General features: G+C 46.2%; 1 protein-coding gene across 7 annotated transcripts in view; it reads left to right on the top strand.

The window, feature by feature from the left end:
* The window catches only part of METTL4 (methyltransferase 4, N6-adenosine), a 35232-nt gene extending 18636 nt beyond the window's left edge, over positions 1-16596 (top strand). The window contains exons 9-10 of one of the 7 annotated variants that reach the window (XR_014790143.1): positions 9683-9803; positions 10321-10408. Coding sequence is in view for 6 of the 7 variants with exons in the window: in XM_084849775.1 (XP_084705901.1) it covers positions 14249-14394 (146 nt within the window). In the remaining variant the exon portion in view is untranslated. Of the gene's footprint in view, positions 1-9682; positions 9847-10320; positions 13134-14248; positions 16357-16482 lie in introns of those variants that run through there. The other 6 variants (XM_084849778.1, XM_084849780.1, XM_084849775.1 and 3 more) reach the window with 6 other exon arrangements.
* Positions 16597-17797: the final 1201 nt, after the last annotated feature.

Below are 17797 nucleotides of genomic sequence, written 5' to 3'. Positions count from 1 at the left end.
AGGGTGCCTACCACTGGTCTACACTGACCAGCAGGATTCCTTCCCGGCCCTACCTGGAGATGCTGGGAATTGAACCTGGGGCCTTCTGCTTGCAAAAAATGTTCTCTACCACAGAGCTGTGGTCCTTGAACAGCGAGTATGGTCAATGCATGTCAAGTGGTAACTAATCTGCACCTGAGAAAGTCCAGCCTTAGTGCAAAACCAAAAAGGACTGCTTGGTTTATAAGAATCATTTTCTGTAAAGGATATTTATTCTAAATCAGCCTTTTAATTCGCCAATTATAGCATAGGCCCCAGGGAAAGTACAAGCGTAAAAAACGGCGGCACTATGGCATGGCCTGCTCTTCCTCTTTCCAAGGGAGAAACTGGATAGGGTGTGTGGCCAGCTTGGTGTTGCTCTGTGTGAAACCCCTGGAAGCACAGAGCGGCCTTCAAGTGCACCTCATTTTTTTCTTCCTCTTTTTGACTTGAAAGGCTCACAATCATCTAGAGCTAGAAGAGAGGGGAGCAGATCTGTTGCACAGTGTCATGGCTGAGAAGGGAAGTAAGAGGAACAGCACAGAGTGGGCTATGGTCACCCTACTCTGAAATTATGATGTGCAAGGCTCTTCTAAACCCATTGAGACTTGCGCAGATGTTAACTTGTATTAAGTTGTCTAGCCTTCCTCCTGAAGAGATTCCCCTTTCCTGCACAAGAGAAAATACCACTGTTGCTAATTTATGTGAAGAGTCTAGCTGTAGCAGTAACCATCTAAAGCAGTTTCAGAGTTTCTGTGTAGGAGCTGAATCAGTAGCAAAGAAGAATAAATATTTTGTTTTTGTAGATAGAATTGGGGATTTCTGGGCGGGTGGTGGGCAGAGAAGTCAGTATGGAGGCAGAATAGTGACAAAGTTGACATCCGTGGATGTCAACTTTTCATGGATGCTCTTTCAATGGAAAGTGAACTTTTGAAGTGTAAGGTTCAAAACAGGGAATTTTTTTCTGTTGCTCATCTTATATATGATTATCACAGAAAAGGGGAACTAAAATGATTTAAGGGGGTGGAGCAACTCCTCTATGAGGAACAGTTATAATATCTGGGATTGTTTAGCTTAGAAAAAAAGCAAGTATGGGGAGCCATGATAGAGGTGTACAAACTTATGCATGGTGTGGAGGATGTGGATAGGGAGACATTTTTCTCCCTCTCTCATAATACTAGAACATGGAGTCCTCCTATGAAGCTGATTGGTGGGAGATTCAGAACAGAGAAAAGGAAGACTTCTTGACACAGTGCATAGTTAAACTACGGACAAGATGTAGTGGACAAGCTACCTCAAGATGTAGTAATGGTCACCACTTTGGATGGCTTTAAAAGGGGATTAGACAAATTCATGGATGATAAGGCTATCAATGACTACTAGTCATGATGGCTATATGCTACCTCCAGTATCAGAGCCAGTATGCCTGTGTACACCAGTTGCTGGGGAACATAAGCAGGAGGGTGCTGTTGCACTCATGTCCTGGTTGGCCACTGTGGGGACAGAATGCTGGACTAGATGGACCCTTGGTCTAATCCAGCAGAGCTCTTCTTATGTTCACATCCATTTCTTTCTGGAAATGAAGCAGGAAGATAGGCAAAGGTGGTCAGAACAGAGGGCCACATTTAAAATCTGTGGGGTGTCATTAAATTACAAATTGAATTACGTTTAATTGACATCTTGTGAACAGTGGAAGGACCTTATGATAAAAGTACTATCACTTTTGAAATAGTTGAACTCAAATGTAAATGAAATAACCCTTAGCTATTCCTTGAAAATCCTCAGTATGAATTTACAAATGAACCTAGACCAGTTCTCATTTACATTTTTGTTTTGTTTCCAAGCCTTTAAGCATTTTTATCATCATGTTTTCAGATATGTCTGTAACCATGAGTTGTGTGTCTTCACTAATGAAGGAGGGGCAGTGTTGACCTACCTACTTCTAGTCAGTGAAATCTGTGCAGTTGTGTTTCAACTCGCTTGGTGAGCTGATTGACTGTGCTGAAGGCTAATGAGAGGGTTAACCCCTGTTCATATAATACAGGGGTAGGGAAGTTGTGTCCCTCCAGATGTTTTGGCCTACATCTCCCATCATCCCTAGCCAGCAAAGCTAACAGTAAAGGATGATGGTACTTGTAGGCCAAGGGACTCAAGGTGCCCATCCTGTATGGTAGGACCAGTACTGTACATATTCACTGATTGAACTGGCTGACAGTGGTGAGAACTAATTGGGCAGACTTTTTTAAAGGGTGCCTTAAACATAAAGCTATGTATGGTACTCATCCCTTTTTTGATGTTCTTACCCTTAAGCCAGGATGAGAGTTGGCTTCATTGACTTAGCTCTTGGTTATATGAGTACTTCCTGAAGTTTTGATGGATAGTACGTATAGTGGCTTACCAGATCACAAAAGAATCAAGAAATGTAAACTTATGAGTACCTCTCTATGGTTGAACCCTGTTCTCTGATTTTGAGCTCTTGAGTTATATCTATCTATCTATCTATCTATCGCCCATCTGGCTGGTCACCCAGCCGCTCTGGGCGATGTACAACAAAAGAACAGTTTAAAACAATAAAATACTACATTAAAAACATATTTCTAAAAATACCCTAACCCACCCCAAATGCCTGCCTGAACAACCATGTTTTTAATGCGTGGCAGAAGCTCATTAAAGAGAGGGCATTGCAGAGTTCCCTAGGGAGGGAGTTCCACAGAGTGGGGGCCACCACAGAGGAAGCCCTCTCCCTCGTCCTCACCAGCCTAGCTGTCCTGGCTGATGGGACAGAGAGAAGGCCATCTGAGGCTGATCTTGTTGAGCGGCCTATCTGGTGTTGCTGGAGGCGCTCCTTGAGGTAGGCTGGGCTGGAACCATATAGGGTTTTAAAGGTCAAAACCAACACCTTGAATCTGGTCTGGAAAACAACTGGTAACCAGTGCAGCTCCTTCAGCACAGGAGTGATGTGATCTCGCTGGCGGCTGCCTCTAATCAGGTGAGCCGCCGCGTTCTGTACCAGCTGCAGCTTCCGAACCGTCTTCAAGGGTAACCCCACGTAGAGCACATTACAGTAGTCTAGACGAGAGGAGACCAGGGCATGTACTACCGATGGGAGGAGATGGTTGGAAAGGTAGGGGCACAGCCGCCGTATCAGATGGAGTTGGTACAGCGCTGTCCGGCTCACAGCTGACACCTGAGCCTCCATGGACAGCTGGGAGTCTAAAATGACCCCCAGGCTGCGGACCTGGTCTTTCAAGGGTAGTCATACCCCATTCAACACCAGGTCAACATCCCCCAACCTCCTCTTGTCTCCCACCAAAAGTACCTCGGTCTTGTCAGGGTTCAGCTTCAGCTTATTCCTCCCCATCCAGCCACTCACCTCTCCAGACATTTGGACAGGGATTCTATGGCCAACCTTGGTGAGGATTTGAATGAGAGGTAGAGGTGCGTGTCATCTGCATATTGATTACACCGCACCCCAAACCTCCTGATCATAGCCCCCAGCAGCTTCACATAGATGTTAAATAGCATCGGGGAGAGGATGGAATCCTGTGGCACCTCACAAGTGAGCGGCCATGGGTCCGAAATCTCCTCTCCCAGTGCTACCCTCTGGAACCTGCTGGAGAGGAAGGACCGGAACCACCGCAATACGGTGTCTCCAGTGCCCAACCCCTCCAGGCGGATACCGTGGTCAACGGTATCAAAAGCCGCTGAGAGGTCGAGGAGAACAAGGAAGGAGCATTCGCCCCTATCCAGAGCCCTCCTCATATCATCCACCAAGGCAACCGAGGCCGTTTCTGTCCCATGCCCAGGCCTGAAGCCTGACTGAAATGGATCCAGATAATCAGCTTCTTCCAAATGTGCCTTCAACTGCATCGCCACCACCCGCTCAATCACCTTGCCCCAAAATGGCAGATTCAAGCCTGGGCGAAAGTTGTTCAGAACTTGGAGATCCAAGGAGGGCTTCTTTAAGAGCGGTCTTATCACTGCCTCCTTGAGGGCTGATGGCATCATTCCCTCCTCAAGGGAGGCGTTCACCACCGCCCTGATCCCCTCACCCAGTCTCTCTCTGCAGCCCATAATGAGCCAGGATGGGCAAGGATCAAGTAAGCAAGTGGTCGGCCTTACAGATGAAAGCACCTTGTCCACTTCATCAGAAGGAAGAAGCTGGAACCGATCCCACAAAACCGGTTTGCCACAGACCGCCTCATGCTCACTAACTGTATCCAAAGCGCACGGAATAACACTCCTAATCCAATCAACTTTATCCGCAAAGTGCCTTGCCAAGGCCTCACAGGAGGCCTTAGAATGCTCCAGCGGTTCTGGAGCTGCTGGGCCGACCAGGCTCCAGACCACTTGGAACAGCCTCCTAGGAAAGCACTCTGCAGATGAGATAGAGGCAGCATAATATTTCTTTTTTGCTGCCTTCACTGCCACGTGATAGGCTGAAGATACAGCTCTAGCCCATGTCCTATCGTCTTTGTAGTGAGACGTCCGCCACCGGTGCTCTAGCCGTCTCACCTCCTGTTTCAGAGCTCGTAACCGCGGATTAAAGCATGGTGCAGTCCAAGCCCTGTTCAGGGGGAGAGGGTGTTTCAGAGCCACCCGATCTAATGCCCCGGTGGTTGCGGCATTCCAGCCAGGGTCTTGACCGAGTGGCCATTGGCGTGCCCCAGAGAATCCCCAAGCGCATTCAGGAATCCATTCGGATCCATAAGACACCTGGGGCGGACCATTTTAATGGGTCCTCCACCCCTGCGGAGGGCTTGTGGAAGCGAGAAGTCTAACGTCACCAGATAGTGATCTGACATGACAAGGGGGTGGTAGATATACCCTCGACTTCCAGATCACTCCCCGCTTCTCCAGAAACAAACACAAGGTGTAGGGCATGACCGGCTACATTGGTAGGCCCAGTTGGAATATGGTGCAGCTCCCAGGAAGCCATGGTCTCCATGAAGTCCTGAGGTGCTCCTGTGAGGACAGCCTCTGAATGTACGTTGAAGTCCCCCAACACCAATAAGTTAGGGAACTGCACACGCACATCAGAGATCACCTCAAGCACCTGGGCCAGGGAGTCAGTCATGCAGTGGGGTGGATGGTACACGAGCAGAATCCCTAGACTGCCCTTCGGCCCCAACCTCCAGTACATGCACTCAGCAACCCTGGTCTCCCGGAGAGGGGGTCTGGTGAAGACCAAGGACTCTCGGTAGATAACAGCCACTCCCCCTCCCTGATCCCCAGCCCTCGGCTGCTGTGCATACGAAAACCCGGCTGGACACATGGCTGCCAGAGTTGGAGCAGCGGCCTCAGCCAGCCCGGTCTCCGTAATACACGCCAGGTCTGCACCCCCATCCAAGATCATGTCATGGATGAGGGATGTTTTCCGGGTAACAGACCTGGCATTACAGAGCAGCAAACGAATGCCAGAGGATGGAGTCATGCCTCCCCCAGCCATCTTTTGGCTCTGGACAGACCTGGAACAGGGGACAGATACTACACATCTCTCCCTTGTTCCCCGTACCTGGCATGGCCTGCCCCTAGCACTCCGCCAGTGCATGCCGCCCAGCCTCGGTATGTTCTGGCCCACAACACTCCTCCCCATTGCCTCCATCAGGTGGACACATGCCCCCTCGCTCCCGCCTATCAGGCAGGCTACCCACCCCTAAAAACACAACAGAATCCCCCCCAAAAACCCCCACCAACAATTTTTTTTAAAAAATCCCCTTTAAAAATATTGCCAGGTGGGAGTCCACAGTGGTGGTGGCGGTGGCGGCGCAGCAGCAACAGCATGGTGGCAGCAGGCACAGCAGCAGCAGGCATGCCCTCTTCCCCTGGTGGTGGTGGCGGTGGCGGCTTCCCCTGCAGGCCCTGGCTTTCCCAGGCCACCTCAGCCAGCCAGCTTATATAGCCCCTCCAGGAAGGGGCAGGTGGAAGCACTCAGCAAGTTGGCTTGGTACCTGGGGGCCTGGTCCTGCAGGGACTGGTGGTCTGCCAGGCAGAAGTCCACGGGGAAGGACGTGGTGGTGGTGGCAGCAGCCACGGCAGGCACAGCAGCAGCAGGCACAGCAGTAGCAGGCACGCCCTCTTCCCCGGGTGGTGGCGGTGGCTTCCCCTGCTGGCCCTGGCTGTAAGTTTGCCACCTTTTTTTCCCTGGCAGTCTCTGTGCCTTTAACAGCTGTAAGATAGGCTGAAATTCAACAGGTGGCTTTTCCTGTAGTTCTTTGAGTGGTCATCTGCACATTCACACATATGGGCTCTACGCCTGCGCTAAGCCTCTTTCGGCAAACTTCTAAAGTTGAGGAATGTTTTGGCAGGAACCCACCGTCCACTGCGCATGTACCAGCAGGTTCCCACCCGTTCCCTCAGTTCCTTGAGACCACCTAGTATGGCCTTGAATCTGAGGGAAAAACACACATCGGTACCAACATCGAATTCGACATTGACATCAAAGTAGGGACGGTGGGTGGGTTGTGTGAATGCACAGATGACCACGAAGAACTACAGTTACAGGTAAGCAACCAACGAAGAACTACAGTTACAGGTAACCTACAGGTAAGCAATCTTCGTGGTCTCTGTGCATCACACATATGGGCGATTAACAAGCTCACTTACCGGTGGTGGGTAGGTGTCTCATGACAAAAGCGACAACAACATGGCTCGCCCAAAAGCACAGTAGGAACGTGCCTTGACATCCAGTTTGTAATGCTTTACGAACGTTGAGAGTTTTGACCATGTCGACAGACGTTCCAAGCCTAATAAGTCATAGGCCAAACCAATAGTTTGCACAATCCATGCAGGCAGCTGTTGAGAAGAAACAGGAAGACTCTTCTTGGGACCACTATAGCAAATGAAAAGTTGTTGCGTGTTATGAAAAGATGCTGTCCTTGACTTATAAAAAGCCAGTGCCCTCTTTACATCCAGAACATGCAACTTCCTTTCCAGGGCAGAAGATGGGTCTGGGAAAAAGGTCGATAGTGAGACGGATTGATTGACATGGAAATCAGAGACCACCTTTGGTGGTACAAAAAAAAAAAAAAAGTCAATGTCCAGCCTCAGAACAACCTAGTCCTTATGAAAAATCATGTAGGGATGATCAACCTGTAAGGCACAAATCTCACTAACACTTCTGGAGGACGTAATGGCAACCAGAAACGCCACTTTCCACGACAGCAGCTGAAGATCCACCATGGCCAGAGGTTCAAAAGGTTTCGAAAGAAGGACATGCAAAACAACAGAAAGACTCCACTGAGGTACTAGAGTTCTCAATGGGGGTTGCCGAATTCTTTAAGCCCCACAGAAACTGACAAGTAGTAGGGTGAGTGAACAGGGAAGAACCTTGAACTTGCCCTCTATAAAAAGGAAGAGCTGCCAAGCTTTAAACCTTTCTGAAACAAGTGATACAAAAACAAAAGAACATTTTCAATCGATGTGGATCGAAACCGTGGAGACTTGCAAACAGTGACCACTTAGCCGAATAGGACCAACATGTAGCCAGCTTCCAAGCTGTATCTGAAACTGCTTGGACTTCCAATGGGAGCCGAGTTCCAGAATTCACTGCCGAATCCTACAGGCTGTTCGTTTCAGGGTGTCGAGATCTGAGTGCCGAATCCTGCCTTGCTCCTGAAAGATCAGATTCAAGACACCTGCTTTTCAGGCAGAGAGGCAGTGAACTAGTAGGCAGAGGTATCTGTTGTTCCTTCTTCTCACCACTGCTGTTGTCTAGGTTAGACCAAGAGGCAAGTGAACAAGCAGGGTGTGTGGTGATGAAGAGGAGTTACTCTTGTCAGTGGCCCCCCTGCTGGAGTGTGGGCCCTCAGCATGTGTCCGACCATGCCAACTATTGATGCCAGCCTTCTGTTTTTGCCAGCAGCAAGGCTAGCAGGCTCTGGAGGTTTGGAAGCAGGCCCTGCCCACTTCCCTGGTTCAGGAAGGCTCTAAGGCAGGGGTGGGTCCCTCCAGATGTTCTTGGACTGCAACTCCCATCAGTTCTAACTTGCGTATCCAATAGTGGGGCATGAGGGAAGTTACAGTAAAACAACTTCTGGAGGGCCACATATTCCCCATCCCTGCTCTAAGGGAACTGTTGCTCCAGCAGTACTTCATCTTTGACTGGGAGCTTATCTAGGACCTGGTGGCTCCACCTCTTCCTGGCTCTCAGCCAGGCCCTGATCCAGTTGTTTACACATGGTTCCCCTCCTTCTGTGTAAGCTGTCTGGCAGCTAGCCAGGCATTTCACTTCAGGCTCCACCTGGCTTGTTATCTCCTCTGCTTCTGTGGGCCTGGGGATGATAAGGGGACCCCTGGAAGCTACCCAGGAAGCTGGGCAACTGGTGTGGTGATTTCTAGTCCTGGGGCAAGGAGGTTTGGCTCCTAAGGATCACAACTTCCTGACTGTTAGAGCAATACGACAATGGAACCAATTACCTAGGGAGGTGGTGGGCTATCCCACACTGGAAGCATTCAAGATGAGGCTGGACAGCTACTTGTCAGGGTTGCTTTGACTTGGATTCTTGCATTGAGCAGGGGGTTGGGCTCGATGGTCTTATAGGCCCCTTCCAACCCTACTATTCTATGATTCTATGATTGCTGAAGATGTAGGAACTACCTTTTGGACAAACACAGCAGGTTGCAAACCATGGTTGCCTTGGCCACCAAGGAGTGATCACAGTGCAGTCCATCCTGTTGCTTGCTAGTTTTTGTTGAGAGAAGAGGAAACAGAGGGAACAGTTAAAACAGCTCTCCATGCCATCAAAGTTGAAAGGCATCGTACAATGACGATTGGCTAATCCCCGCTCTTGTGCAGAACCTCTTGCAGATCGCATTCAATGCGGTCACAAACAAGTCTGTTGTGGGCCAACCCCATTTCATGAAAAGATGATGCAGCATGGAGGTAGACATCAGCCATTCGTGAGACAATTTGTACGACAGGCTGAGGTGGTCCTCCAAAAACATTGTCTTCTCCGGCAATGTGAAGAACGCTCAAAAGAATGTCCCAGTGGATTGCCTACTGGAATACATCCGTCGTGAGACTCACGAGCTTGGGCAAATATGTGCCCCCTTGCTTCTTGATGTGCCACAACACCGCTGTATTGTTGGTCAGGATTTGCACATGCCTTCCTCAAAGGAAAGTCTCGAATGCACGCATCGCCTTCCAAACGGCGAGAAATTCCAAATAGTTTATGTGATGTTTCTTTTCCACTGCAGACCAGGTTCCCCAAATCCAAAGTGGACCACAGTAAGCTCCCCTTCCTGAAGGGGAAGCGTATGCTATCAATATCCACATAGTGGATACTTGGATGAAAGGAATGCCCTGAAATAGGTTGCATGGTTGCATCCACCACAGGAAGGAATCTGCTACATTGTCAGGAATCCTTAGGCAACAACGCTGAGCGTCAGTGATGGAATCGAAGTTTTGGAGAAGCCAATTCTGTAGTGGTCGCATTCGAAACTTTGCCCAGTGAACAACTGTGACCGTTGCCGCCATATGTCCCAGGAGTGTCTGCACAGTGTGAGCGGTGACTAACAGCTCAAAGTAAAGGGTCTCCATGAGGGCAATCAACTGTTCTTGCCACTTTGGAGGAAAGTAAGCCTGTGTTGAATCCAGCAATGCCCCCATATATTGGAGCCATTGTGTTGGCTTCAAAGTTGACTTTTCTCTGTTCACATACAGGCCCAACACTCCCAGAAGGTTTAGAACAATCTCGATGGCACAAGAAAGGGAATCCTCGGAGTCTGAGATGAGGAGCCCATCGTCCAGCTAAGGGTAGACTTTGATGTCTTGAAGTCAAAAGGTACACACACACAACCGCCATGCGCTTTGTAAAGACTCTTGGGGTGGTTGCCAGACCGAAGGGCAGAACTTGAAACTAGAACATGTTGGTACTATTGATGAAATGCAAGTACCTCTGGTGAGCCTTTGGAATCACTATGTGGAAATATGCGTCCTTCAGGTCTGTGGCCGCAAACCGAACACCTTTCCGAAGGAGAGGAAGGATTGAAGCCATCGTAATCATTCTGAATTTTCTGGGAGTAATAAACTTGTTCAAATTCCTCAAGTCCATAATCGGATAGAGGCCTCTGTCCTACTTCGGTACGGTAAAATACCGGGAAAAGAAACAGTCTTCCCGCTGGTATGGAAGAATTCTTTGAATTGCTCCTTTCTGGAGCAGGGTGGTCGTTTCCAAAAGGGGGTCCGGCGATGGAGGGGTGACGCGAACAACACCCAACTGGGGAAGGGTAAGAAACTCTATCATGTAACCCCGACTGATTATATTTAACACCCAGCTATCTGTTGTTATTATTCTCCAGGTTGGCAGGAACAAAGCCAGATTGGACCCGCAGAAAAGGTGGCTGGGGAGACCGGGAACGGCAAACATCGGAAAGTCAAAGCTGCCACTTAGAAGAAGACTCAGTTCTTCCACAACCCTGGAGGTAATTCGAAGAAGGGGCTGTCTGCTTCTTCTGCTCCTGAGAAGCTGGTAACGAGGATAACGATCAAACTCCTGCTTGGTTGTATATGGTTGATGGCAGAACCACCTGCGTGACTTGTACTGTTGCTGCGGAGGTTGAGGACCCAAACCCATCTTTCAGGCAGTTGTCTTTGCCTTTTGAACAGAGTCTATTTGTTCATCAGTTTTAGCAGTAAAGAGCCCTTCACCATCAAAGGGCAAATCCTCCATTCGCTATCGGGCCTCAAGAGTTAAGCCCATAGACCTAAACCAAGCATGTCTCTGGAGCACGATTGCACCCACCATTGACTTAGCGCTACAGTCAGCTTCATGATCAGAATTGTTAATCTGCTGCCTTGACAGCTTCCCCATGAAAAGCTCTGGCGAGATCCCTTTGGTCCTCTGGGAAATAATTGCAAAGAGAGTCCATTTTCTCCCATAGGAACAGTTGGTATTTGGCCATCATGATCTGTTAGTTAGCCACTTAGAGACCAAGAGCAGCGGAAGAATACAACCGTCTCCCCAACAGATCCAATCTTCTACCCTCCTTGTTGACGGGCGAAGCGTGAACCTTCTGTGACCGCCCTTGTGCCAATTCCACAAAGATGGAATTCAGTCGTGGATGTGAATTTAAAAATGCCATGTCTTTCTCTTGTACGTGGTCCAGGGAGTCGAGCTGCTTAGACGTCGGTGCCATCAAAGACAGGGCCTTCCATGATTGCTGTACCATTTGGAGGAGGGTTGGGAGGAAGGGGACCGCTACTGGTTTTGACGATTCAGTATGGACTGTGTCAAAAACTAGGTCCTGGACATACTGCTCCAGCTGCTGCACATCAGTACCAAGCGGATGGACCATCCTGCTAACGTAGTCAGCAAAAGTAAACATGTCCTCCGAAGGAGAAGCTCCCTCCTGCATTCCCATGACATCATCCGGAGAAAGAACCAAAGGTCAAACAGAGGAATATGAAGAAGAGTCAGACTGGTGATCATCCACAGAATTATGGGGTGAAGACAGTCTAGGAGCCAGGGAAGGTGGAGGATTAGTTTGCTGCGCAGATGAAGGTGACAGCTGAGTTGGCTTGACTGATGTTGTCTGGCTCCATAGTACGGACGATGAGCAGGGTGGCACAGGCGGAGGTGGAACAAAATAATCTCCCGTGAGGGGACATGACTGAGTTGCTGATGGCCGAGGATGGCACTGAGGTGATGTTGAGGCGAGGTCTTCGATCATAATAATATTCTCGATCCCAAGAACAATGCTAGACCCCGAAAACATAGTGTCGTGGTGTGGGTAAGACCACTCAGAGCTTCTATCCCAATCACCATGAGGAGACCTGGACCTTTTCTTATACTGATTGTCGTGACGACGATCACCATAAGGAGACCTGAATGCCTCAGAAGGAAGGAAACTATGTTCTTGGTACCAGGGAGGAGACCGTAATCACTGTCGAGAAGTGTCATCTCTCACTGAAGATGACAGCCAGCGATCTTCCAACAGAGAAGTTTCTCGGGTCTGAGAAATCAGCTGTGGAAGTGACAGCTCTAATATTTCACTGTCCAACACCACAGAAATTGGCTTGATTACAGGAGCACTAGGTAAGGCTTAGCACCAACCCTCTTTTTCTGTTGTTTCTTGAGGCTATCAGATCCCAACTTGGGAACCTTAGCCTTTTCCGAAATCTTCCTCGCTGCCGAGAGTGCTAAAGAGCGCCCCGGAGTTGGAGGGTCGACCTGCCCAGTGGAACCTAAGGGACGAGCAGACATCGGCTTTGACAAACACGTAGCAGCCACTGTCTTTTCCTTTACATGAGAGTTGGCCGAGTTTTTTTGATCTGTGGCTAACGAAGCCCTCCTCCACAGGTGTGCTTTGAGTCTGTCAGAGCTGTTCTTCTGTGCCTGCTTAGTGAATGGCCAGCACAAAGAGCAAGCATCAGGTAAATGGCCCTTACCCAAGCAAAAGAGGCAAAGCGAGTGAGGATCAATGGGGCGCAACTTCATCCCACATTTGATGCATTTACAGAGTGGGGCCTTTGTGGCCATATGAAGACCGCAGAAGACAAAAAACAACGAACAAACAGAGGACGGAAATCCTTTTTTTTAAACAAAGGTAACTGTAGCAGCCAGGTAAAAAATCAGACTAAGTGGACTCATGTTCTTGCTGAGCTGGCATAAGATAACTAAAACAGCAATGTGGAAATTCCCCAAATTATTAGCAGGACTAGGTCTCTCTGACACTGGCATATCATGTTCCAGTCCTCTGCTTGGCTTGCATATTGCTTGGCTACATATCAAGGTCTCGTTCTTTGCTAATCATGCCATATTACCCATTTTCATAGACCTCGTAGTTAGAAACAGTGAGAGAAGGGGAGGGGGAAATTGCCTGCTGTCATATCTATAAAAGTCATGTATTACTGTGATTCGGGGCTTCTGGCTCTTTGGAAACGATTCCAGCCTCAAGCCCGCACGTTAAATAAAGAAGAATCTCTTTTTCCTTCACTCCGTGGTCTCTCTGACTCTGATTTCTGCTACATAACAACAAAAAGAAGACAAAGAAAAAGAGACAAAGACCTCAACACCAGCGTAAAAACACTGACAAAACGTTCCCTACGAACGGAGGAAGCTCCCAAAGAGGCTACCACTGGGCGGTCGAAAGAGAACTGAGGGAACCTGCTGGTACATGCGCAGTGGATGGTGGGTGGGGGTGGGGGGTCCTGTCAAAATGTTCCTCATCTTTAGAAGTTTCCTGAAAGGGGCACAGTGCAGGTGTAGAGCCCATAAGTGTGATCCACAGAGACCACGAAGAAGAAGCATTGTAGCTGTGATACGTGAATATTATTGAAACTTTTGGGTTGAAGGTTTGTTGAATTGGTGCCCAAATGCTCAGAGACTTCTAAGGGTTACATTTAACTAGAGTTTAGTTGTGGTGGAAACCATTTTTAAAGAATTTAAATTTAAACATACACAAATGACTGTGTATTTAAGCACTGAAGCGAACATCTTAAACCACTACAAAACTGATTTAACTGGTAGCTTCCTCCAAAGAATCCTAGGAAGTGAAGTTCCATGAAGGAGGTAATGATCTGTATGCTCAAATAATCTTCAGGGATCCTCAGAAGGGAATCACAACAATTTAACTGGTTTAAGAATAAACAAAACAAAAACCATCCCGAAGTGCTAAGCCTGTATGTCTGTGGCTGCAATCTTAGGCAATCTTTAATCAGTCTCATTAAAATGAATGAGACTTACTTCTGAGTAAACATTCATAGGCTTGGGCTTTAAACATTGTTACCTGAAAGTAAGTAATCAATGAAATAAATTTGTACCTGATATGTCTTGGCTTACCCCTATTAAATTTCTGTTTTTATGCTGAAATTTTCAATTCCAAGGAGGAAATTTTAAAGCACACTTTAAATATAACTGTCCACATATTTACCAGTTCTCATCAAGGGATATTATGGTGACAATATTGAAAACTCAAAGGTCATCTATGGAGGTGCCGAAATCTTCATTCCCTGTCTCCAAATGAATACTGATAAATCAGAGTGACTGAAAGCTTTGACAGTATTGTTCATACTTTCAAGGTCATTTATTTCATATGCTGTTCTGACTATAAATAGTAAAGCTGGCTGATGAAATCCTTGAAATTAATTTGCTTCTCCTTTTTGTAAATGAAATTTTCAGTCCCCCCCCCCACACGTTTCAACAGCTTAGATGAAATTGATTTTAAAAAACCCACTTTTATTTCTCATCATCATCGTCTCCCCCCACCCTTCTTCTCCGCACCCCAGAGATTCTGAAAGAATATACCAAGTCAGATGTGGAATGTTTGGAGCTGTTTGCTCGGAATTTGCAGCCTGGGTGGACCAGCTGGGGCAATGAAGTTCTCAAATTTCAGCACATGGATTACTTCACTGCTTTGCAGAAAAGTGACTAATAATACCTACATATATGTTGTGGGTTATTTTGGTCTTTCTGGGATTAATTTTTGCTATCAGTACTACATTTGGGAAGCAGAATGAATAAACTGAAAATCAATATGGTGTTTTTGAAATCATTGTCATAGCATTCTGGAGGTACACTCAGATATATCACTTGTTCCTTTTGTAACTAGATTCATATATGTCCTCTCCTGTGGCAGGAATGGGGGCAGGATAACACTTGCAGTCATCTTGTGGAAAGTAGTCACTTCAACCAGCTGTCAAAAAATGGGGCATGCCTTTTGAAGTTGGGCTCTAGGCCTGCATGTGCATTGGAGCTTATGTGTGGATCTCACTATTAGAGAGGTTGCAAAGTGGTGTGTGTGAGTGTAAGAGAAGAGAGCATACATCTGTTTTGAGCAAGCAAGGTATGTTCAGTATTGCATGCTGCTGGTAGCTTCTTCAACACTGAACTGCACTCTTAGGTCCAAATATAAAGGGTGCAGTTCAAAGGGTTTACATTGCACGTGAACATGTGTGAATGACATTGCATGAGATAACAGATGGGAGCATGGATCACAAGTAGGGATTATGAGAAATTCAGTCAGTTTTAGACCAGAATTTACCCAGTTCTCAGCTAAACGCGAATATAGTTCGCTTTCAATGCCATATATTTCTGAGCATGCAGTGCAATTTGTGGAACAAAACAAAGAGCCTAAAAAAATGAATACATTTGAAAAATGCTCACAAACACCCTTGAAACTTGAAAAATGTGTACATTTCAAAAATGCACACAGTTGATGCATACATCTGGGGAGATGTGCATGAAAATACACATGAATTTTCGTGTGAAAAGAAAAAACAAAGCTCACAATCTGAAACAGACACCAGTTGGAGTAAGCTTTGAGGTGGAATTCGTTGAACCTCACAGAGCTTATTGAGTCACACATCCCTAACCACAAGATGGATGGGAAGGTGCATCCCTGTACATTGTGAAGTGCTGAAAAGAAAAATACATGTGTTGCACTATCACCAAATCTAATCAACTCTGCCAGAGTGTTCGGTGCTGCACATGTAATTCTCTGTTTAGTACTGGGAGCCAGGCATGCATCTGCAGTCCTACTTGGAACAAGAATGCAGCATAGTGAATTGTCTGTTTACAAATGTGCAATCCCTGGGATGTACACAGGATTGGAAGTTGCACAATTGCCACGCTTGGTATATTGTTCTTTATATCATTTTAAAAGTTATATGCTGCCTTTTAAAATAATGGTTGTTTTGTAACTAAGGTCCCACCATCTTACAATATTTGGAAAATTGTTTTTTTTTAATTAGTGTACGCATTAAGTTGGGAATTATTTGAAGGTGTCTAATATTGCTGAGCACTTTACAAGGATTTTTAAAAGACAATGATTCTTAAAATGATTCAGCCAAAGTCAGTGTTGATTATGTTGCATTGAAAGCAATTGTTGTGACCAACTTGGTTTATTGATTCCAGCAGGATTTTGTCACAATTAACTTCAGCGGGATTGAAGCCCACTTCTTTATTTTCATGATTTCTTTCCTCTGAAGGACTTGTATTTCACTGAATATGTATCCTGCTCTTTGAGGAGAATTTGCTTTTCTTAAGAAGATGGGGTTGTTTTTTTTTACAATGGTTACTGCAATAATTAAATTATTTTTAGAATGATAAATTGTGTGTGTTCTTCTCTCCCCTTAGGGTTTGATTTGGAAAAAAATGCTCTAATAAAAATTATCATACGTTTGTATTGCAAGACTGTATGATAAAGAATATCTTAAGAAGAAATAACCATTATTTAGAGGAGAGCAGAATAAATCTTGCTGTGCTATAAATTAGATGAACTTCAGATTGTTCAGTATGCTGTTAAATTTTTAAATAAGCTCTGGATATTCGCATGTAGACCTGGGTTTTTTGTACTTTTAATAATAAAAAATCAATTTCTGAAATATTTTTCTTGATGCATTATTTACAAGGCTCTTGTTTTTCAAGTTGTGTGTTTGATTTAAAGTGTTTTCTTTTCTTGGTCCTATTGGGCCACCAAAGCTAAAACAATGTATTTTTATTTTTGATGAGTTTTTTCCAGATGCAAACCCACAATAGAAGGAAATCTACCAGTGCTGCTCTTACAGTGCAATCCTATATATGTCAACTCAGAAGTAAGTCCTACTGAGTTCAATGGGGCTTACTCCCAGGTAAGTGAATATAGAATTACAGCCTTATGTAGAGAGCTATTTTCCTTGCTTTTATAGCAGCCAGGAGACACCCTCCCATAGTCACTGTCCAGAAAGCTCCTTTAGCCATCCCAAACAGATCTCCCCCTCTAAACACTTGCTTCCCCCCCTCCAGCCCCAATGCCACATCACTGATGGCTTTTGAAAGTCTGAGGAGTTCCTCTTTACCTTGCTCTTGCATGCATGAAGACTTGCACACTCACTTCTCTAGATCATGGCATCTGCCTTCATATATTAGTCAATTCATTTTATTTTATTTATGTGTCTGCTTATATTGTATAAAGAATCTGTGCTTGTACTAACTATGCAGTATGGTTCTCTGTGTGTTTACCCCAAAGTAGGTTGCGTTACTCCAGTGGGACTTTTCCTCAAGTACGTGTTGCATAGGGTTACAGTGGGGGAACGTGTAGCTGGGCTGCAACTCTCATCAGCCCTTGCCACCATAGTTAATTAATTAATTAATTTTATTGCATTTTTATCCCGCCTTTTTTCCTCTTGCAAGGAACCCAAGGTGGCTTACATTATCGTCCTCCTCCATTTTATCCTCACAACAACAACCCTGTGAGGTAGGTTGGGCTGAGAGTCTGTGACTGGCCCAGGGTCACCCAGTGATCTTCCATGGCCGAGTGGGGACTAGAACCTGGTTCTCCCGGCTCCCAGTCCGTCACTCTCACTCACATGTTCCCCATCCCTGGTTTACAGCCATAACTTACAGCAGTTGGTTTAATAATAATCTTATACTTTTTCTTTATGTATCCATCTCACAGAATATCAGGTCTTCCATTTTTATGAGAATTGTTCTCTGCTTACCCTAATTTTTTTTACATGCTATAGAGGGAAAAATATTCAGCACCTGCTGTCAAATGCAAAACATTTTGAAGTTCCAAGTTCTAACTTAAAAGCTGTGCTCTCATACCCATTTTGAAAAAGGTAGCTCTTCGCTGAGGAGCCATGAATGTACCATTCTTCAAGCACTCTTCTCATCCTCACCACCTTTTCTCCTAAACAGAGCTCAATAATATGTCCTGTATAGACTTAAATGCTGAACTCACAAGAGTGGGTGAAGGATACAATGAATGCTCCCCTACCCAATGTGCCAAAGAATGAATGTTTCTAGGCATCGTTTAGCTCTTTAGCTAAAGCAAACAAGAGAAACCCTTCCCCGCA

The sequence above is a fragment of the Heloderma suspectum genome, chromosome 4, assembly GCF_057233095.1.
Source record: "Heloderma suspectum isolate Gila_16-S chromosome 4, 16-S_ref, whole genome shotgun sequence".
NCBI lineage: Eukaryota > Metazoa > Chordata > Lepidosauria > Squamata > Helodermatidae > Heloderma > Heloderma suspectum.
The sequence above is the reverse complement of the archived record's forward strand: the minus strand, read 5'-3'. Positions and strand labels throughout refer to the sequence as shown.